Source organism: Anneissia japonica, unplaced genomic scaffold (assembly GCF_011630105.1).
Source record: "Anneissia japonica isolate Jap-2015-1 unplaced genomic scaffold, ASM1163010v1 scaffold284697_len431725_cov185, whole genome shotgun sequence".
Classification (NCBI taxonomy): domain Eukaryota; kingdom Metazoa; phylum Echinodermata; class Crinoidea; order Comatulida; family Comatulidae; genus Anneissia; species Anneissia japonica.
In genome coordinates this window covers 401,375-424,384 of record NW_022717350.1, presented here as the reverse complement: position 1 = coordinate 424,384, position 23,010 = coordinate 401,375, and the positions used below count along the sequence as shown (strand labels likewise).

The window sequence follows — 23,010 nt, the reverse complement described above, 5'->3', positions numbered from 1 at the left end:
TGCTTTCCTCCCTCGGTTCATTTGTTTCAAATTAGGACCGAGTTAGTGAACCCTATAGTTAATGGTCTTGCTTGGTGCATAACCTTGCATGGAATGGATAGGGATAGTCGGGGAGGAATGACTAGGGCGCCGATTCCTGGCCAGGGTGAAAGCTCGTTTTGCTATTTTTTTTTCTTATCTTATATATTTTAATGCTTTGAGAAACACAGGATGAAAGTTTTAGATAATTTTAATATTTTTGTGAGTCTACAGGTGGGCTAATTGCAGCACGACTGCAGCCCACAAAATTAAAACCCTATTAAAACTGCACATAAAATCGAGTAATTTTGCATCAGTTTGGCATCCTCTCATCCTCCTCTGTTCCAATTCCCATCATGGGTTGGTGCTAAGTAATTAATTTTCTTTTGTTTCCCCATTTAATATTTTTGAATGGAACAAAAATCAACATCACTACTAGGCCCTATGATAGGGGATTATAATACCACCAGTACATATACTCCACAAACGCTTTTTTCATGCCAATTTCTCAAGGATAGCTTAAAGAAGTGTAAAAAGTCTGCAGACACAATGCTAAGCTAGGACCTATTGCACTTCAGTTAGGGTTATCGAATCATGGAGTTATAACTCCATGATCGAACCGACTGTCTGTGCTGTGCCCAACTCATACGGTATGCCGTGAAATAATTATCATACAGTATATCTATCCAACATTCTACCGTGCGAATAAATTTGTTTCGACAATTCGCACGGTACCGTCTTATTCGCACGGTACCGTCTTATTCGCACGGTAGACCTAGCCAATCAGCATTTAAGGTTTCATGACGTAACGGCTGTCATACCGTACGAATAAGTTCTTATTCCTAATTCGCACGGTACCGTGCGAATAACCTCTTCCTAACAGAAATTATCAGTCTGCCGCCCTCTCTATGCTGACCCAGAGCCTCACTCCTCTGTTCTGATTTTGTTCTTTGTTCTTGTTAATACCAAAATTTTAAAAGCGTCCATCGTCGCCAGTTTTGAACGTACCAGCATGAAATTTTCTACACATAAACTAGGGGAGATTTCCAACAAACGTTCATCTCCCCTTCTTTTTTAATTTGGACCCTTCTATTTTAATTTGGACCCCAGGGTTTCCCTACACCTACAAAATAAAACAGGGGTTTCAAGCTTTAAAAAGCTAGTGCCCCGTTATGGCCCGGGTCCGGGGGAGTGCATTACCAAAACTTTAAAAGCATCCATCCAAAACCATCCAATGAATTTTTTTACACATAAACGAGAGGTGATTTTCCAACAAAAGTTTATCGCCCTTTTTTTTAAGTTGGACCCTAGAAAAATTATGTCTTGGTATTCAATTTTTATTTTCCAATTTTATTTTTTTTGTACAAATAAACATTCTAATTATTTAAAAATTATTGTACATTATTGCCATTACCACTATATAGGACTCATCGCATGAATGGCGTGTCTGTGTTGTGTCTTCTGAAGTACTTAAGGATGTGATTTATTTTAAATAATATTTTTTTCTTTTTTTGTACAAATAAACATTCTAATTTATTTCTATCTTATTAACTAGCTCTTCCAAAAAAACCCCAATACAGTACCTGCATATAATAGCTTGCGCTTTTACCGTATTTAAGCATGGAGGAATGCTCGGACCTGGTGAGCGGTCACTCCTGTTATTATTATTATTATTATTATTATTATTATTAATAACTGCTTTCACTTAAACATCATACACTGTATTACAAATTAAACTTCAACATTCCTTCCTCATAAGAACAAAATAATAATAATTAGTACAAGGCATGATATAAAAGCTAGTTCAGTTTCCTTTCAACATTATTCAACATTAATTATGTTTAATCATAAAGCCAAATATGCCAAAGAAAATTATAATTCCTGGCACATACCATTAGAAGGGAGGGGGTGCAAAACAGCAAGGAAAAGGGTACTGAGATTGAGATTTGATATTCCATGAGAATTTTATGTTCAAATGTTATGTTAGAATCCATTTTTTTTATATCATTTTATTTTGTAAGCTAGACTCACACCACCTCCGATAATCATCAATCCCCTTCCCCAATTTTAAGTGTTGTGTCTTGTTTTTATTTCACTGTATGTACAAAATTGTATAAAAGACAAAATAAAGAATGAATTAATTTATCAGTTTTTATTTCTTGAACATTTTACTTAAGCACATCATATTTAACTGTCATACATATGCTACTCATTTCAGTAGCTGGCATAAATTCTAAAACGTGAAAAATGTATAGCCTGCTTTCTCAGTATCATTCTGTACAATATTACATTTAAATGATTAACTTCTGTTTGTTATTAATTTGGTATCTAATGATTTATGAGAAGGCTTTTGATTTAATATTATTTGAGAGGAGTTCTTAAGCTTTGTTTCCATACAATCGCTACGCGATATCGCTGAAGCTTTCACTGATGCTGATTGGTTGATCGGTTTTGGGAACCTTCCTGGTTGAATCCAGGACTGCTACGTAGTACACACTGAAAACACTGTAGTGACAGTGTAGCGATTTTAAGGAAACCAGGCTAAGCTTACAATCCCTATGTCCTGAATTCATACCTGATCAATCATTCATTCAATCAATCAATCTATTTATAAGGCACATTAATACAATTATCTCTATGCACCAAATATTAACAGCTGAAGGATAACTAGAGTTTACACTCTTAAGGGCACGTAGAAAAATTATTAGATTATCACTTTTTTTTTTTTTTTTTAATTGATGAGGGAGGGACTGTTTAATCAGAACAATAGATTATTTTGCTTGTTTTTATCGATGAGGGAGGGACTGTTTATATTTAGCCTGTAATGGTAAATAAAAACTGGTCTAATTTTATAGTTTCTCAAAATTGCATTGTTATTTTTATGCTGTTGAAATTATTGATGCGGCAAAAAAGGAATTTTTTTTATTCCCGCATCAATGTTTCCTAAATTTTTGACGTGGGCGGGAGTGATAATCTAATAATTTTTTCTATTTGCCCTAACACGGATGGAGAAACATAGCCTTGTTTCATACTAATGACAAGATCCACACTTTACTCGTGATGTCCCTTTGGAAGCAAGTGTGTCCGTGATTTTATCACTTTGGTACTTATATTTCAACAATGCACACTTTTTACTACATACTCAATGCTCACACACTAAGAAATAACTTAATAAACAACTTCTTTTACAAATTTCAAAATAAGAAAAATCTCTAAACTCAAATTATAAACTTGTATTGCACTTCTCAACATTTTTCAGTTTTAGTCCCTTCAAAAAATGCTTTCTAACATTAAATATATTCTTATATTCATATATATAATATATACATATTTATCTACATATAAATTAGTGTACAAAAACATTTACCTACATATTCACATAACCAAATATAAATGCAATCCCTCAAAGCTCAAACTCTCTCACAGAGAGCATTTTGGTTCCCAAATTGATCACCCTCACTAATTTAGAAAAAAAAGTATAAATAGCAATCTGAACAAACAACTCAGTATACATTATTATTTTCTAAATGTAGTACAGTACCTCTACAAAAACAATAATAAAAAAAAGACAACATAAGCAGCATGTTAAAACGTAATAAGAATGCTATGGTTGAATATTTAGCTCCTATAAACAGTTTCTCAAAATCTTGCTAAATGTTATACAAAAAAAGTTGAGTTATTTTCACTTTTTTGAATACACGAAATACATCTGAATACACACACTTCAATATTCCTTGGAGAGGCCAAATGAAAAAACACTTAATATGCAATGCATTTTTTTTTTTTTTTTGTTAAATTTAACTTACAACAATGTGCAAACAAAGATGGTCTAATTCATATCCATTTTCTTTCAAATAATTATATATTCTTCGCTGTGCTACTACGTAAACAACCAATTCTCAGGACAATGCAAGGACCTCATACTACTAAATGTCCACTTATTATGTCCACAAAGACTACAGATGGTCGACTCAAGTACTCCATTAACAAGCTGTTTCACTGCCAGGAATGTTGACTCACTATTTAGTGTTTATTATAACCGCCCATACATGGATCAGTCAGGCCAGTGTTGGAACGCAGCTTTTCAACTGCCTAAGCCCTGTGATATGCCTAAATATGGTCATAAAGACATCACATCACGACCAAATATAGGAACACCATGACCAAATATGAGCATACAACAGTTGCATATCTTTAAGTTCTTATCTTGTATCACACTGTTACAAATAGCAACCGACAACCTTTACATAGCTTGATACACACAATAGCGATTAGGCGTACTCCGCGAAACAATCCTCCACTCTAAATATGTTTGCGATGTTCACACCATACTGTTGGACTTGATTTTTATTTTGGTTTTTTCTTTGTGTTTTATGTAAAGTTTACCTTTAGTCCAAGGGTTCTGCAATACTAGAGGGTTGAAGTCATCTGGTAAACTATGCTCTTTGCCGCTGATAGCTGCAACAAGGCCAAAATTTTGCCATTCCTCGTCTGGGTAAATATGCGCCTCTAATCCACGAACCTGTATTGCTTTATTGAGCTGCTCAATCACTAAATTGATTATCTCACGAGAAGACGTCCGTGTTGTCACTTGAAGCTGATAATAATTAATGAAAAAAATAATTAATTGATTGCATAATGGTTGAAATGACATCATAAACATTAGGATTACCAATTTTTTATGATAAAATATCCCTTTTTCATATACTTTCACTGAAGTAATTTTTGAAGCAAATGCTTAATAGTATTAAACCTCATGGGGCCCATTGGCTACACTTTGCCGACCTTTGTCCAAAACAAACAGTAATAAAATATCACCTCTTATAGGCCTGCGAAATGTATTTATATTAGTCTACATTTATATTATTTATATTTAATTATTAATATAGAAATCAACAAAGGCCCACTATACACAATATAAATATATATTGGCATGATGTTATTCAATTTTCATTAATATTATGCCTCAAAAAGACGATCTCATGGTCAGGCATCTGTTAAAGATAAAAATAAAAGATTGGCTGTTTGATTACAAACCTTGACACTTGTACCAGATGCTAAGCCTGTATCATAGGCAGGGTACACCCTCAGAATACCAATATTAGCTCTGCTTATCTTGCGGCTTGAGTATTTCGAATCATGCTTGTCCTTATCATGTGACAAGCCCTTTCCTTTAGAAAGTGTATCCATGGCTTGCGTTTCTACCGGTGATGGGGGTGGGGCAAATAATACCGATAAGGGGACACCACCTTTCAGTTGCTTATCCCTGGCGTATTGGATGACGTCCATTATCCAGCGAGTTCCCTTCCAGGCACTTTCCAAAGTCTATAAAATATTGTTAAAATAGAATTAATGATTATGCAGACAGAAAACATAAAAATAATAACAAAGAAAACAATTAAATTTAGAAACATGATAGACCTATTACAAATTCCACTTTGTAAACATGTGGTAACCTATTCCACTGCCAAAAACAATTTAAGCCAGATTTTAAATTCTGAAATGCAGAGAAACAGTTGCAGCAAGATTTCCAGTCCACGCCTCCCCCTCCCCATACCAATGCAGAGGCTGGCCTGAGCCCTCCAGCCCGAAAGCTGAGCCCACTTAATGCTAAGGCTGGACTACAATATCTGGAAGCTAAAGTACAGCTGAACTGATGCACACACACCTGCTGGAAGTCAGCTATTTGTTGCTGCCTTTGTTTCGCATCATTCATCTCCACCGTATGGAATGCCTCACGGACGCTTTGTTGAGCTAATAGGTTCTCCATTTCCAAGATGGACGACAATCGGGAATAGTAGCGTATGAAATCATTGTGGTAGGTTGTCGTGTGAACTGCAACGAAAAAGATTAATATTACTACAGGCCTAAATTTATTCACTTAATCAATTATACTAAATGTGCTAAAGGTTAACAGTGGATATCCACAGTTCAATGTACACACAGTGGCTACTGCCAGTTTAACCAACTGAGTTATGCCGCTGGAAGGAATGAAACAACTATTTAAATTAAGCAATCATAATTATATCATTGCAGAATACTAACCCATTTCAAATACTTGTACTGGTAGGGAGACATATTCACTTCCTCGCATAAAGTTGTTATCCAGGTGTCCAGGTCCAGTACAGACATCAGATACAGGTGGCACCATTATGATAAATGACACCTGTAAAAGCAAAAATGTAAATCATCAGATTACATGATAATAGTATAGTAGTAATGACATGAAGATCATAATTGTAGTGGAGGGAGTTGGTGGAAATGACATGGACATTATGGTTGTAGTGATGAAGATGGTGGTAGAAATGATGGTAGTAGAGGTGGTAAGTGATAAAGATGATAGCTGTAGTGATGATGAGACAATAATGGTGACATAATGATGGAGATAATGATGGTTTTAGTGATGAAGATGATGATGGTGGTAGTGACATGATAATAGAGAAGATGGTAGTTGTGATGATAATGGATATGGTGGTGGGGATTAAGATGGGTATGATGGTAGTTGTGATGAAAATGGATATGGTGGTGGGGATGAATATGGAGACGAATGGTAATGATGGTGACATATAATTAGGGTGGTGATTGATGAAACAATAATCTTGTAGTAATTGCATCTGCCTCCATATACAGTAAGGTAAGGTATATTGGTGAATCTCCAAGAACCATCCAAATGAATTGACGGTGGTGCCTATCACAATGAGTGATAATAATGATTATAATTTTAATGGGGATAATGATTATCATGCTTCATTTAAATGAATTCGAATTAAAACATTACAAAGTACCTCATCATTAAGGTCAATGACCTCGTAATCACATAGCCGATGTTTCAGTGTCTCTTCTTCACTTACACCAATCTTCTTAGCAAGAGTTCTGGCGGCATCTGCTAGTTGTAATTGGAATTCTTCTTGTACTTTTGTAACTGGTTTGGTGACCTGTGAACATTATCATACAATTTATTAAAACATGAATGGGACAGTACCAGAAGCAGTTTGCAATGGTCGAGGCTTGACCGATCAGGGTTCAAGCCTTACCTTGCATGTTGCTTAATTGTGCCATTGGGATCAACATTGTCTCTCTCCACCCAGGAGTATAAATGAGTACTTGGTAGGATGTTGTAGCATTGAATGTACTAATTTCATGTGCTGAGCTGCATGACTATGTATAGTCCCCTAGGAGCAGAGACGGTTGCACTTTGTGCTGGTTTGCCAATTTATATCATCCAAGGAACAGGGGTAACAATGCTTAACTACCTTTGATAATTTATTTGAAATTGGCACTATATAAATTCATAGCGTTTCTATCATTATTTTTTTCTATTATCCTTCAATTATTATTATCATCATTATTAAAATGATGATTGAATTATAGATTAATTCGTTGCGTAGCAAACTTAGTAACAAAAATAAAACGGCTGCAACATGAACACTGCCCTCATAAGTTTACCTTGCTAGTATTGAGTTGGTACAGCCAATCCCATTCATCTTGTGTGACATTGGAATTGTCGCGAACCTTGACACATGGCAGTACGTTGGGTGATTTCGCCTGAACCTGGATTCGTATTGTGTCCACAGAGCTTCGCAGTTTCATGTACCCTAAGTATAAACCCTTCTCATGAGGCATCTGGTTCACCTGACTAAAGAATATTTTCTCCTGAAAATAAATTATAAAATTTAATTTTTTCACTAAAAAATATTAATTTTTTAACCAAATAATCTCAGTTTTGCTTTCGAAGCCTCTTTAAAGCTATAATGAATTAACTATTATCAGCATACACTAGAAGGGATTTAATGAATAATGATGTAATCTATATGAAGTAATGTCTTGACTTGCACCTGAGGGAACTGTTACACATGTATTATCATTATTAGAAATTCATCGCACAACAGACCGCACAGTATCAGGTTATAGAAGATGGATAAAATACATGAAAGCCAGACTGAATTTTTGATCAATTTATTTTTCAACTGTCTGCTGCTAATCAGAAATGGCTACAAAAATTTAAACATTATACAATAAGTACATAATAAAAAACCATTAACATTGGAAACACTTAAATATACTTCAATGATTTTTCAAAGTAATTTAGAGGCATCATTTGTACTATGGATTGGCATTATTATTTTATTTAAATATAAAATTTTGGCTATACATATACATATTTATAACTGAAACTGTAATCATATTAGTCACACTATTATTTAGACTTTACAATTCGAGGAATATATTATTGATGCATATTAAAAGTACTGAAGGGAAATTTCAAGCATATAAAAAAAAAACATACTGAACAAAAGATAAACGAATTCAATAATGTAAAGAGTGACCTTTCAAGGTTGGCACTGAACATTATAATGGAAATCATGTCATGATCGATAAATGATTAATGTACCTTTCAATCGATTGAAATGAGGTAGGCCTAGGCTTCTCGTTTCCTTCATACGTAAAATACAGCCAAATGCTTATGTACAGCATAACAAACATGAAGGGCAGTGAATGTGGAATACAATGAAGTGCATACTTACTGGAATGGATGAGAGCAGTATTTCAGAGGCTGTGGGATTTTCAAAGCAGACCGAGCGCCGTTTCTGGACACGTCCAAGATTCAGCCACTTTAAACTAGCTGATTGCACACTCCGTGAGTCCTGTAAGATATCACAATAACTACATAGTAATTGGAAAAATAAACTACCAACCAGTAAGAATGACGGCATTATTCTGATTCAGTAGAAACCCTATTAAGGGAATATTTTTGGAACCAGAAATAGTGTCCCTTTAATAGGGGTATCCCCTAAATTTTGGTCGTTCGTAGTGTTACTTTGTTTCTTTTGTTTTGTGGCCAAAAAGGTGTCCTTTTGTTCCCTTAATAGTGGTGTCCCAATGGCGGTGTTCAACTGTACTTGCTATATGGTATTTAAATTGCGTTGCTTCAAAACCCTAACAACATTATGTAATACCAGTGACAATGTTTTAACTGCACGTCACTTATTCCAGTTAAATTTTATTAGCGATACTGCTGTCTAGATTCAATCTAAAAACTTTATTTTAAACAATTTGCTAATAATTTCAAGAAATACATTTCAGTTGTTTTGGGAACCGTACCTTTATATGCTTAACAAGAACAAAAATAGTGCTGCCATTATCGTCACGTATCGGCTCGTAGTACACCTGGCCTAGGTCCTGGATTCCAAGCGTCGTCTGCATCAGAGCCACGGCTTGGAGTAGTTTATTGCGAAACATTAGGCTAGGTGAAGTGGACAGAGCCTTCTCAAGATCCCCCCTTAATACGTCCACATCTTCCCATGTACAAGCAACCTGTTTTTGAAAGAATATAATATATTTATAAACACTATACAGTCTAAATAAAGTGGATAAAAAAAAATTTAAAAAAAATAAATTAAGTAAAATAATAAAAATAAAGGGCTAATGACTGAAAAATTATGAAAACGATGAAAAACGTTGAGAGGCATCTTTTTAATATTTAATACGTCATTTTTTTTGTTTTTATTTGTTCATTTTTGTGTGTGGAGCTCTGAGAGATTATTATAGGGTGTTTTATTAAAAACCTATACATTATTATTATTATTATTATTATTATTATTATTATTATTATTATTATTATTATTATTATTACTGTATTATGTATTATGAAGTAACTGTGCATTAATCACCTTCATAAACCACAGGAAATCCTGATACATGTTGCTAGGGTAATTATCATCGACCTCAACGATTGGCAGGTGATCTTCGGTTGTGACTAGTACCTTATCTTCGCTGTACAGCAGCGTGCACACATACACAGCACGTTTCAGCAACTTGTGGAATTTAGGCGCAAACTGGAAGAAGTTCTTTATGCTTTTCTTCATTGTTTTGCGAACTTGGTTTGGGGAAGATTTTGGTGAATTAGCTGCACAAGAAATCATCATACAACATTCATTAATACAATAAATAAAACTGTTTATATAATTGTCATTTGTTGAAAATTTTTCAAATGTAAGATTCAAATGTATATATTTGGGTATATTTATATAGCAAAAAAAAAAATCACACACACACAAAAAAAAACAACATTTCATTTCAGCATATATATGCTGAATTGTGTGACTGAATGTATGTATATTTTTGTGTATTCCTCACTCTGGAAAGCAAATTTCATGTACTTTGCTTGTTCTATGACAATAAATGAAATCTTGAATCTTAAAATATAAAATTACAAAAGTATAAATATAGGAATAATTGGCAAATATAAATTTATATATCATTATTTAAAAATAGAGTGCACTATTAAAATACAAAATGCATACCGTAATCATTATTTATTATAGCATATGATATAATAGAATTATATATTATGTAAATTACAGGTCTCATTCTAGTTGAAAAACCCTCTAATTAAAGAGCACATTTCTGTGGTCCCATAACAACAAATGTCTTTTATTTTTATTATTCTAATTCAGAGACCAAAACTGCTATAGACCATGGAAACCCTGGTAACAAAAGTGGTTTTTAATTGGAGGGAGACCTGTATGTTAGATTACATACTTTTTAACTCGACTGAATGTGGAAGCCTTGCATCCTTCACTTCTTTAAATAAGTCTTCAAGAACTTTCATCTGCCCACTAGTTCTTGATTTCCTTCCATCTCTATCTCGCCAACCTAGGAATATAACAAATCAAAATTAATTACTATGGAAATGATAGCATTTCATGGGTGTCAGCTGGGGGAGAGGAAGTGGACACACAACCCCCATCCAATAATGGCAGCAATTTAGTTCCACCAAGTGGGTTAAAATAAAAAATGACTGTCCTGACATGCCTTTGAAAAATACTAAACTAAGTCTTTTTTCACATTAGACTTAGTGAAATGTTGTGTCCGTATACTTTCATCATCGATGTTATCATATTGCGGCGTCACATTATTAAAAGCGGTGCTGAACATTTTGAAGAGGGAAAACGGAAATGGGAGAATTGTTCCACAACAAATACATTGCTAGAGGCATCAACACATATGAGGAATTACAATTAAAAAAAAATTTCCCGAAAACAAGGAAAAGCCGACGACGACTATCATACCATTATTGCTATTATAAACAGATTAAAACTTACATGATGGAATTGCGAACGGTGGTGTAGCAAGCTGCGGGATACCAAACCCTTTCAAATTGAATGCTGACACCCGGACAAAATACCGTTTACCAGCCACCAGACCCTGTATCTTGTAACTTAGATTTGTGTTGTTGTATAGTATATGTTCACCAGAACACTGGCTGAAGTCTTCTTGAACACTCCATTCAACTAAAAAAAAGACAAAAAATATATTTTAATACAAAAATTTTTATCAATTTAAAAACCAAACAGGATCAATATTGACCTGCGCAAACTTGCATCATCATATAACAGGAAATTTCGTTGGTCACAAATTTACAATAAACATTATTATAATATCCATGGTTGGTTAGTACCACTCCTGTCATAACTGACAGACGATTGTGATTTCATTGATGGCACGTATCTGTCAGTTTGAAGCCACCTGATACACACTTCAAATTGATTATCCAACCATAGATTTTATCCTTTCATTTCACCATAACTTGGAATAGCCTGGTCTAAAACATATAGTAAGGTTGAGAAAATACTTTACTTCTATTATATCTGACTAATGAGTGATAATCGAACAAATCAATCACAAATTTGAAAGTTAAATTAATCAACTCAAGGCGAAAAATAAATATGTAACAGAAAAAAGAACATTATAGAAATAAAGCAAAAGTTAGTAACAAATACATAATATAACAAGGTTCTTGAATATTGTTTTGTCTTCACATTTTCAGTAAAATCATTGACTAATCTTATCTCAATTAGATGGCTTGTACGATTTAATATTAATGAATTACATTAAAAAAAATGCGTAGTACCCTTCCTCGACTTCCAACACTGTAGAAAAAAAATAAATCCACTAAACTAGGAGCTTCTGTCTGACTGAGTACTTGCCTAAAGTTCCTATATAAAGCTTGCTTTGAGTTAAATGTACAAAAAAGATGGTAAAAGAAGTATAAAAGAATAAAGGTGGTCTTGAACAACATGAAATAAAAATAAAATTGTTTTCACCACATCACTATTTTTGCTATGTATCGTCGCCAAATCCATCCCAAAACCAGCATCAGTGATTAAAAAATAAAAATTGACTTTTTAATATCTTATTGCCCACATTATAAGCTTTAAAATGATGGGTCATTTAATGGAATACACTTACTATTTGCCAAAGTTATGAGTAAAAGTATTACAGCTTCTCTGTACTAAAGTATACAATACTGACACATTCTTATGCTAATTACTCTGTTTAAAAATTGGCGACAGTACGCAGGTTTTGGGTTGGCAGCCTCATATCACACGGTCTAAATGCGCACTCAAATACTTTTTCTCATTTACTTTTATTTCCTCAATAAAATTTTATTGCCATATTCTTCATTCCCAGATATTTTTGATGGAAGTACTTTGTAAATGAAGGAAATAAAAATTGACTTTTAAACTTGTTTATGCTGTCCTTAAACATAAAATCAAACTACATACCTAAGCTACGTGGTAAGTAAAATTATCCAGCTAAGTAGAATCCCAATGGAATTTGCTGTCAAATTAACAGTAGTATTAAATGTAGCGAGTATATAAGTACTTATATACATGGATCCTATGCCTATAAATTAAGTAATTCTTTGTACACAATTTCAGTTTCAAGTGAGGAAAGAGATACAATACATAGTAGTGATTTTAAAATGTTTTGTATAAAAGGAAAGAATGAAATATTTCTTACTTTTGTATCGTGTTATAACTCCTAGATTGTTATTGCTTGGCTCATCAAACTGAACAGATATGGAAGAGCTGCTAGTGACACTAATATTTACATTTTGTGGAGGTTCAGGAGGTCCTGTAAATAAAGAAAAAGGAATGTTAACAGTAACATTAATAATAACAATATAAAAATAGTACTATATCATATTTACATTAAAAATATTAATTAAAAAAACGAAAGAACATAAACACTATTTAATCGATCTTTTTAAAATTTATTGTTAAGTCAATTGTTAAATAAATACAGTATAGCCTATCTGTTCATTTTAACACTTTTTCCTCTTTTGGAATTATTACACCTCACTACTAGTGTTATTTTTCTGAAACTTTATGTAACTTACTTGCATGTTCAAATGTTGCTTTCATTCGTCGGAACAGTCGATGTTTCCATTCCCAATCCCTTAGCCTCTTATCCGTTTCCTTGACGAAGAGAAACACACCATGAATAGATAATGTATAATATACAGGGATTTATCAAAAGTGAAGGATGGCCAAAAAGCTATGCTGGGTAGTACTACATGTCTATAATAATATAGCTTAGTTGGCCTGCCTTCCATATGTGTGCATAAACAGATTACTACTCTACCTGGGGAAAGGTGAAAATACCAAAATGAGATGTAGATTCATCTCTCATTTTTATCAAAATATGAGCTGTTTGTACTTGTCAGTATGCTTCACCAATTACATAATTCCCTATATGCTTCACCAATTACAAAATTCCCTATGCTTCATTAATTACATAATTCCCTATGCTCCAAAAATTACATAATTCCCTATGCTTCACCAATTACATAATTCCCTATGTGCTTCAATAATTACATAATTCCCTATATGCTTCACCAATTACAAAATTCCCTATGCTTCATTAATTACATAATTCACTATGCTTTACCAATTACATAATTCCCTATGCTTCATTAATTACATAATTCCCTATGCTTCATTAATTACATAATTCCCTATCTGCTTCACCAATTACATAATTCCCTAAATGCTTCACCAATTACAAAATTCCCTATGCTTCATTAATTACATAATTCCCTATGCTTCACCAATTACATAATTCCCTATATGCTTCACCAATTACAAAATTCCCTATGCTTCATTAATTACATAATTCACTATGCTTCACCAATTACAAAATTCCCTATGCTTCATTAATTAAATAATTCCCTATGCTTCACCAATTACATAATTCCCTAAATGCTCCACCAATTACATAATTCCCTATGCTTCATTAATTAAATAATTCCCTATGCTTCACCAATTACATAATTCCCTAAATGCTCCACCAATTACATAATTCTTTATGCTTTATCAATACACAACTTGAATTAAGCCATCATTTGTGATTATGAACCTATTCTGGAAATCTTGTTCTTGTAACATCAAGTTTAGAACACATTACCATTACAGTTTATTTTAATAGAAATTTTAAATCTGGAACCCACATTTAAATATCATTCACACTTTTAATAAACCGCTAGATATATATAGAAGCTTGAATACCAAATAAAAGCTACTATTCCTACTTCTAACATGTTTGCTCTTTATTATTATTATTTAATTATGTGTTATAGTCATATGTTCAATAATTTTGATAGATATTTTATATATTTTGTTAACCTTGCAATGAATTGTTTGCTGCCTTGTATTTCCAATTTGGACAATAAATGAAATCTTGAATCTACTAACCTTATTAACAGACTGACTTGAGCCGGTGTTGTTGACAGCACGTGAAGTCAGCTCTTGGACTTGTCTTTCTGCTTCGTTAATGAGGGTGTTAAGTTTTGAGGCACGTGCATCTTTGTGTAAATCTGAACAAATAACAAATGTTCTACAGTTCATGTTGACATATCAATAAAAGAAATAAGATTTGAGGAAACATGAATCCAGAACGACAAAATAAAAAGACATATCTAGGTGAAGATATAATTTTAAAATGAGCAAAACAGCTGTAGGCCTATTTTATTGCCTATGATATGGCTATGAAATCAGAACAATTAAATAATCTCAATCACAATCACTGATCCATTTCAATATCAAAATACACTGAAGGATTTTATACAGTACATCTATGGAAAATTTTACTAATGCTTTACATATAAATTATCTTGGATATATTGAAATAATCAAGCAGAGACTTCATTTATCTTAATTTTTCTTTTGGTTATATTTAACATTATTAAACCAAAAAAATTTTTTTTAATGATTTTAATTTTAATTTTGTCCATTTAATATTCATAAATACCTCCATCGAATAAACGCCATGGAAGCAACACCATTCTCAACACATTATTTTAATGTTCTACTCCAGAAGAATTAGTTTTTCTAATCTGGTTATGAATCACATTTTGACAGTAATTATGTTTTTTAGTTCCAAATATACAATTAAATTAAGGGTGTTTATTTAAGTATATACGTATCCATTTTACACTCAAAAATAAAATAAAATAAATAAATGCCTCCTTCATATAAACATCCCTCTAAAACCCTCAAAAATAAATGTATTCAATTAAATATGGTTTTTATATTAATAAACATCTCCATTTTACACTCAAAAAATAAATAAATTAATAAAAAAAAAAATAAATAAATAATTTAATAAATGCCTCCTTCATATAAACATCCCTCAAAAACCCTCAAAAATAAATTTATTCAATTAAGTATGGTTTTTATATTAATAAACATCTGCAGAATTATTATGAACTCACATTTTGGGTTTTCTCTAGCACCGAAGGCAAGTAGTAACTTAGCCATTGCTGTGTTATGTACCATAATCGCAACATCCAATGGTGTGAAATCATCAGAGTTAACAGCATTGATATCTAAACCATTGCAATCTAGGATATATTTCGCTCTGTCTACTTCTTGATTATGAACTGCATCAAAAAGTGCTGAAAATATTTTTTAAATTAAATAAATAAATGACTATCAATATTAATGAGTAAGACTTATTAATAACCCTATTGCAACCGTTCAGTTCCCACCAGTGGTACTTTCAAGCATGAAATATGAACAAAAAGTTATAAAAAAGAAACAGAAATATTGGTATTGTTATTCTAGTTTGCCGAGTCATCAAGCACAAATTCTGTTGTGGAACAATATATTTAAAAAAATATAATAGAGTATCATGTCTAGCCATAGAAGACAATTATGATGATGAAAATAAGGAAAATCCATAAAAATTGTATTAGAAAAAAAATGTTGGTAAACAAGTTGTTACTGTAATTTATTCAAAAGGATATGTGAATGAGTTACTTTATCCTCAAAGCCCTACAAGTGCTGTGGTTAAGAGTCAGTAATTTAATGCAAAAAAAAAAAGGAATTAAATTACTTAAGAAAAATAGGATGCTTTGCAATTTCTTTCATTTACAATATGGATAAAAATAATATTCATCATCGTTACATTTTTATGCAGTCTTTGAGTCTGTTGTTGATGTGGACAATGACAAACCTGTTGAGGTGAACCACATCAAGTACTTTAAGCTTTGGTTTAAGTACTTTATAACCTTTCTTAAATTCTAGATTATTGTATTATATTCTATTATTGCAAATTCTAAATTTTGTCAACATAAAATTTTGTCCAATCACTGTGGCCTACTAATCTGAATTTGTTTAAGCCTAATAATGCAAAGAAAAGAAAAATGTTGCGTTGCCTTTAGGCATAGCGATATATATTATATGTAATAATAATTAGTAGGCTTAGAAATCAGTACAAAAAACTAGGGGTCATCTAAAGCCCTACCCAGAATATCATATTATATTTGACAAACATGTCACATGCCTAAATATGGTCATGATGACATCACATCATGACCATATATAGGCACATCATGATTATATATGGGCATACAACAGTCAAAATGTGTCATCAAGAAATGTCGGTCACAGATATATTCCTCACCGGTAATGTCACTAAAATTAGCTTTTGATGTGCGACGATTTTTATCTTTCTCTACTTTACTTCCTGAGCCGTCAGACTCCGAGCTGCTAGATCCCCTTTTCTTGCTGGATAAGGTACGCTGTAAGCGGTTCTGCAAAGATGGTGAAGCTGGAATCGCCGAGTTCACCTGATCTTCTTCTGTTGTTTCCGGATGCAGGCTTTCAAGACTATGAGCTTTACGGATTTCAGATCTGATGAAAAATAAACGAAGCTCACTCAACTTGAGTATAGTTTAGGGGAAATTCAAAATTATCAGAAAAATATTTGAATGCACGAGTACATACAAATTGTCAAACTATTGTTTTCATAAGTAAGTTCAATACCACACTGCTCCTCTAAATTAAAATTTTAGGCTTAATTTTAATTAACCGTTTATTATTTTTGCTTTTTAAACAGAGATAACATTATTATATGATTTACTCTAAAGCAAAATTAATGTAGATAAACATAATTAAGTAAATGTAGACTATCCATCACTTGTGAAGCCATTACTTTTTCAGTCTAGCAACTCAGTTGATTAAAATGTATCTATTATGTGTCTTATTTGATACTAAGTATTTTTCAAATGGAAAAAATATTTTACAATCAGTAATACAAATCCAAATTAATTTGGATTTAGAATAAATCCTGAAATGTTTACAGGATTTGAACTAAGATTTTAGAATTTGAAAGCCGGCACTTCTACCACCAAATTACAGCTTTTATATCCTATGTTTTTGTTATACTAAAGAAAAATTATTCTATAGTATATAAAATATATATTACGTACTTGTCAATTGCAGGTTTCCTTGCAATAGGTGTTGTATGTTCCACGATAGTGTTTCGTCTTTCACCTTTTTGACTGAGTCGTCTCGCGAGTTTAGAAAAGCTGCTAGATCCACCGTTGCCTCTTACCTTCTTGTCACCATCACACGCCTGAAAGAAGGAACAGACTCATGCGGTTAGGTTACCGTCACATACACATACCGTCATGCCGATCCAATTTATGTTCTATTTCCTCTTGTTCGTTGTGGAGACTTTCTATTAATCGATTGACTGAAAGGCGTAATAAGCTACTTCTGGCAAAAATTCTCAATGAACATGCTAACATATTAGACGTCAATTTTATATCACTTTCCTTTTTATGTGGAAATTTAATCAAATTAAGAAAAAAATACCCTCATTTCCTTTTTGGTTAAAAAAAAACCCAAAAGTGATCTAACCACATGATGTCATGTTCATCAGCATGATTAAGTAACATTCTATTAATCAATTTAAAACAACCTTTAATGCTAATTACATCCTCTTTATTTGGCTGTTGCTAAACTTGGGTGTGCCTAATTTCAATCATTACAGTCTATTGTGCTTAATTTGTTTTTTTTCCCATATCAACCAATTTAATTTCTTTCACAATGACTTTTCAAACCAAGTTCAATGTAAAATAAAAATAAACTAAATTTATCCAGAATTATAAAAAAAAAAAATCAAAAATCAATAAGTTATAATAATCTACATTAACAGTTAATATTATGATAAATAAATATAAGGATAAAAAATAAGATAAATAAAAGATAATTAAATATAATTAAATATAAGGGTAGAATCTAACATTACGGTAATGGGGGAAATATATGTTTAAAACCAGAGTGAAACAAATCACCCTAACCACGAGAGAAACTCAGGTCTTCTACTACAACCAGGTCACTGGGACTTTCAGGAAATTCTGAATATGATTGAAAGTGACTTCCTTCACACTCAAGTGTGGTGTGGCACAGCACTAGCCCTTCAGGCAATCACACAAAACAGTGATCTGAAAGATATTCACCCTCATCTTAATTAAGCGTTTAAATAGAGAAGACAGGACCGCAGAAGAGTTATTTTAAATAATCTAAATAATAACTTACAGTATTCAATTAATCTGTTTGTTATTACAATTCACTAAACCTGATTTTTCTTTCATCAATCAGAAATATTAGAGCAAAAAACAACTTAAAATCAACAATATTGGGGATTGAATTCAACACTAGTAACTAAGCAGAAGCTCAGTAGTCAGTGGTTATGGTGGAAGGCTAGTTATCTGGAGGTCTTGGGTTCGATTCCCACCCGAATCACTCGTAAGTATTTGGGAACGAACTGAGTATTCGGTACGAGAACATGTCAGGTAGGCAAAACAACACTCCTATCAACAATATTGATATAGATTTAAATGACATAGATTCTGATCACCTTGCGGCAATGATGAAATAGCGTATAATAAATTGGGAAAGATCAACAAGACTGTATCAGCTTGATTTATGATAATCTATGATGGGAACAATTTGTTTCAATGATATCCTTATATAAACCACTTGGGAAATCAGAAATGTCACAGACAATAAATAATTATATGGTTTGAAAACAACTTCTTAGAAATGAGTTCCTCGAAATGTGGCCACCTGGGTAGATTAATAATCCACCAGGGATGGCAGTAAAGAAATATGTACATTACTGTAATCTATCAGGGAATTTTATTATCACTATGTTGTTTCAGTAATACATCATTTGTGGAATTAACAATTATTTTCCCCCATTAGTCTACTTGTTAAGTTTAATCACCTTAGTCTTAATTTTAATTGTATTATTATCACTGCATCAGTGAACAATGCCAAATAGTAATCTTAATTAAATTAAAATATAATTACATAAAATGGATGTTATGAAACACACTACCAAATTCAATTGAATTCAAAATATAGTAGTAAGCTTATATATATACTTTTGTAAACTTAATCTACTATGAATATTTTTGTACTGAAATTTTAAAATATTTCGTTTCACCCCCAACAGCGAGAACACCAATAACAGGGAGCATAGAGTAATACAATATAAAATCACTATAAAATCGATGAAATTCACAATAAAAACATTCAAAAATATTGAAAACAGTACAAAAATATTCATAGTAGATTAAGTTTACAAAAGTATATATATAAGCTTACTACTATATTTTGAATTCAATTGAATTTGGGAATGTGTTTCATAACATCCATTTTATGTAATTATATTTTAATCTAAGATTACTATTTGGCATTGTTCACTGATGCAGTGATAATAATACAATTAAAATTAAGACTAAGGTGATTAAACTTAACAAGTAGACTAATGGGGGAAAATAATTGTTAATTCCACAAATGATGCAAGCCTCATGAGTCAAATACAGATGCTAAATAGGTTTAAGACTGTCTCTTATACACATCTTCATTGACCTCAAAGTTCCGAAAGTTTTGTTTACGTAAAATTATGCACACTGTGATTTGTTGTCTGACGTATTATAATAATTTACCTGACAATATGTGTTGAATACACTGAATTAGTCACAAAAGCCTTTGGGCATTCCAACCAATCAAACCTATGCAGTGCGCCGGAGTTTTATACAAAGATTATTATTGGTGATTTTCCAAATTGTATCCTGACATTTTTGATCAGATACCAAAATAAAATGGCAACAGATTGTAAAATTCTGTGTAAAAATACATTAATTAGTGAATCGTTCCTGATCGGCCATACTGTATTTCCACATATCGGTAGGAACAGTAAACAGAATTTTGGTCATGGCTGCACAAGCACAAGTAAAGTTATTTAAAACATAATACATTCTCATAGTGTTGATTGACAAAGAGAAGGCTCACAAGGGCCTAAACCTCAATGATCCCAGACCACTCATCCCTGCTAGTGGCAGTGAGTCGTCATACTCAATAATAAGGCAAGACATTTTTATACCTTTTATCACAAATTTATCAGAGGAGGGCGGAAAAACATTAAAACAAAAATTTGTTTTCTTATTTAGCAAATAGTTTTGTCAAAAACATCTAGACGGAGAAAAGAAAAATAAAATTTCATTGGTGAATGCTTAACAGTGTAGTAAAGGAATGGTGAAATTCTTAGTTATACTGTATAATCAGAAAGAAATATACATAACCTTCCTGGTCTGTCAAAAGTCTTTTTAGTGAAGTGTATTAAATTAAATGTATTCAGCTGAATCTACAAATCTCTTTATTACTTAGAAAAAAACCCTCAATAACGTCATTACTTTAGAAAAGCGGTATTGGTGTTTGTTATTGTAATCGTACCCAACAGGCAAGATATTTGTGACATCATTTGTTATTAAGAAAATATGTGTTTTGACTGGGGATGAATGATTATGATTCCTCATAGTATTGACCATAATCACAGTCACATGTTCAGATCCACACGCTCAAATCTTCAAATCTTGATACAGTATGCTCAAATCTTGATACACTTGCTGTAAGACCCACTACTATTTCAAAACAATGTGGGTTCATACAAAGGTTTATGATATCGAAATCTTACCAGTTTTCTTTTTGTAATAACAAAAGCATGCTTGGATATCTCTATACATTTTTCCCACCTAACTACACAATAGGAAATTATCTTCTCACACAAAAATTTTCCCACCAATTGGGGAGAAGTAGTCGGGTTGTTAAAAAACAACTTAATACAGAATTGTGAAAGGACAATAGAACGAATACTGGAAATACTGGAGCTGGAAATCATTGACAAAATCGACACAGACATTCTTCCTCTTGTTCAAAGTCAAACTTCAATAAATAGTAATATAGCCTAAATGGTGATAAAATGTCTATAATAATAAAAACAACAATAGGACCTGCACCAAGTTAGAAGAATAGGCCATTTCTGAAACTTTGGTCAACGTATGGTGGAAACCATATGAGGCTTGCCCTTCCAAAACTAGCGTACTGTTGCTAATTGTTATTCTGAGTAATTAGCATAAAGATTGTGGCAGTATTTTGTATACATTACTACAGAGAAGCTAAACAGTAATACTTTTACACATAACTTTGTCAATAGTAAGTCCATTGCAATGACCCATCATTTTAAAGCTCAGTAATGTGGAGAACATTAATATTATTATTTTTAAAAAATAATTTTTGTTTTGGACACTGACGCTATTTTGAGAATGCAAGCCTCATGAGTCAAATACAGATGCTAAATAGGTTTAAGATAATGTTGTACTTACTGCTGTTGATGTGTTTGGGTAGTAGAGTTGTGAAGACGACTTGCTAAATGGTGTGTCCTCGAGGCTGGGCATTGGTGCAGGAATACTGGTCTCTTCATCTTCAACTCTCCATGCTGCTCCTGAAATGGAAATAAAAATGAACATTGTTGTTCTCACTTGACCCAATCAAGCAATATCAATGCCATTTATCAACTTCAAAAATAAGAAATGTCAGTACAGGGGTAATGTGCTTATTTTTATTTTAAAACTTAGGATTGACGTTTTCATAAATGTTAATCGCCACATCCCAATATCAAACAATTTTAACTCACTGTATCTCACAACTGCTGAACTGTAGACGTTAATACAGGTATAGTGTAGGCCTATGTATAATGTTTGTGAAAATAGCATTTGCATTTACTGTGCTGTATTTTGAAAGTGTAAAAAAAAATATATTTTATTTACAAACAAGTTCATGACGTTGGCTGAAGTAGAGTTACGAATGGCGTGGTACACTATTTACCATTTATGTAGACTTGAAAGTTACTTAACTACATAACAACTAACTTAAAAGTAATATTACTCGTGGATATCGTCTCGTACATTTTTTCTACACACAATTAAGTGATATGACGTACGTATCGGCGGTGTACCAACGTCCCCTAAACCTACGCTCCGGAAGATATTAAAATGATAATTTTTGTAACTTATGATTCGAAATGAAGATGCACTTACGATATATGGTAAATAGATTATTTAGTATTAGTGTTTTCCCAAAATAAAACTGGATTATACAATGTAATTTACGGAAATAGCGATATCAAATACTGTACTACAAAACTCAGTGCACTGCGAAACAAAAAAAAAAAAATGGACGATCAAGGTTTGTTTAGCCCAGCGAAACCGGTAACCAGGAAACGTGGAGTCACACTTTTCTCCATTACTTTGACCCCGAGGAGATGCTTGTATCTGATTGGCTTTCACACAAAAGAGGTCACAGCTCGCTGGCGACCCGCTCGCAACCGGCTGTTCACATGGATCAAGAGCGAGCTGGATCGAGAGCCGCTCGCGAGCGGCTTGTCGTGGGTCACCCACGACAAAAACCGCTCTTGAGCGGTTGTTCACATGAAGGCACGGCTCGCGAGCCGATCGTTCGCTTGCGAGCGACCCAAGACATGTGAACGCGGTACTTATCTTGTGTACAT

General features: G+C 32.8%; 1 protein-coding gene across 5 annotated transcripts in view; it reads right to left on the bottom strand.

The window, feature by feature from the left end:
- Window positions 1-3,792: 3,792 nt before the first annotated feature.
- Window positions 3,793-23,010, bottom strand: part of LOC117110186 (ankyrin repeat and fibronectin type-III domain-containing protein 1-like) — a 93,621-nt gene continuing 74,403 nt past the window's right edge. For all 5 annotated transcript variants that reach the window (XM_033252806.1, XM_033252805.1, XM_033252807.1 and 2 more), the window contains 18 exons: window positions 21,827-21,945; window positions 17,579-17,724; window positions 16,771-17,000; window positions 15,578-15,760; window positions 14,559-14,680; window positions 13,205-13,283; window positions 12,826-12,939; window positions 11,124-11,312; window positions 10,561-10,674; window positions 9,690-9,925; window positions 9,121-9,333; window positions 8,544-8,663; window positions 7,465-7,671; window positions 6,804-6,953; window positions 6,064-6,184; window positions 5,687-5,853; window positions 5,056-5,343; window positions 3,793-4,615 (listed from right to left, as the gene is read on the bottom strand). In XM_033252806.1, coding sequence (XP_033108697.1) covers window positions 4,340-4,615; window positions 5,056-5,343; window positions 5,687-5,853; window positions 6,064-6,184; window positions 6,804-6,953; window positions 7,465-7,671; window positions 8,544-8,663; window positions 9,121-9,333; window positions 9,690-9,925; window positions 10,561-10,674; window positions 11,124-11,312; window positions 12,826-12,939; window positions 13,205-13,283; window positions 14,559-14,680; window positions 15,578-15,760; window positions 16,771-17,000; window positions 17,579-17,724; window positions 21,827-21,945 — 3,074 coding nt within the window. In that variant the 3' untranslated portion in view covers window positions 3,793-4,339. The remainder of the gene's footprint in view (window positions 4,616-5,055; window positions 5,344-5,686; window positions 5,854-6,063; window positions 6,185-6,803; window positions 6,954-7,464; window positions 7,672-8,543; window positions 8,664-9,120; window positions 9,334-9,689; window positions 9,926-10,560; window positions 10,675-11,123; window positions 11,313-12,825; window positions 12,940-13,204; window positions 13,284-14,558; window positions 14,681-15,577; window positions 15,761-16,770; window positions 17,001-17,578; window positions 17,725-21,826; window positions 21,946-23,010) is intronic.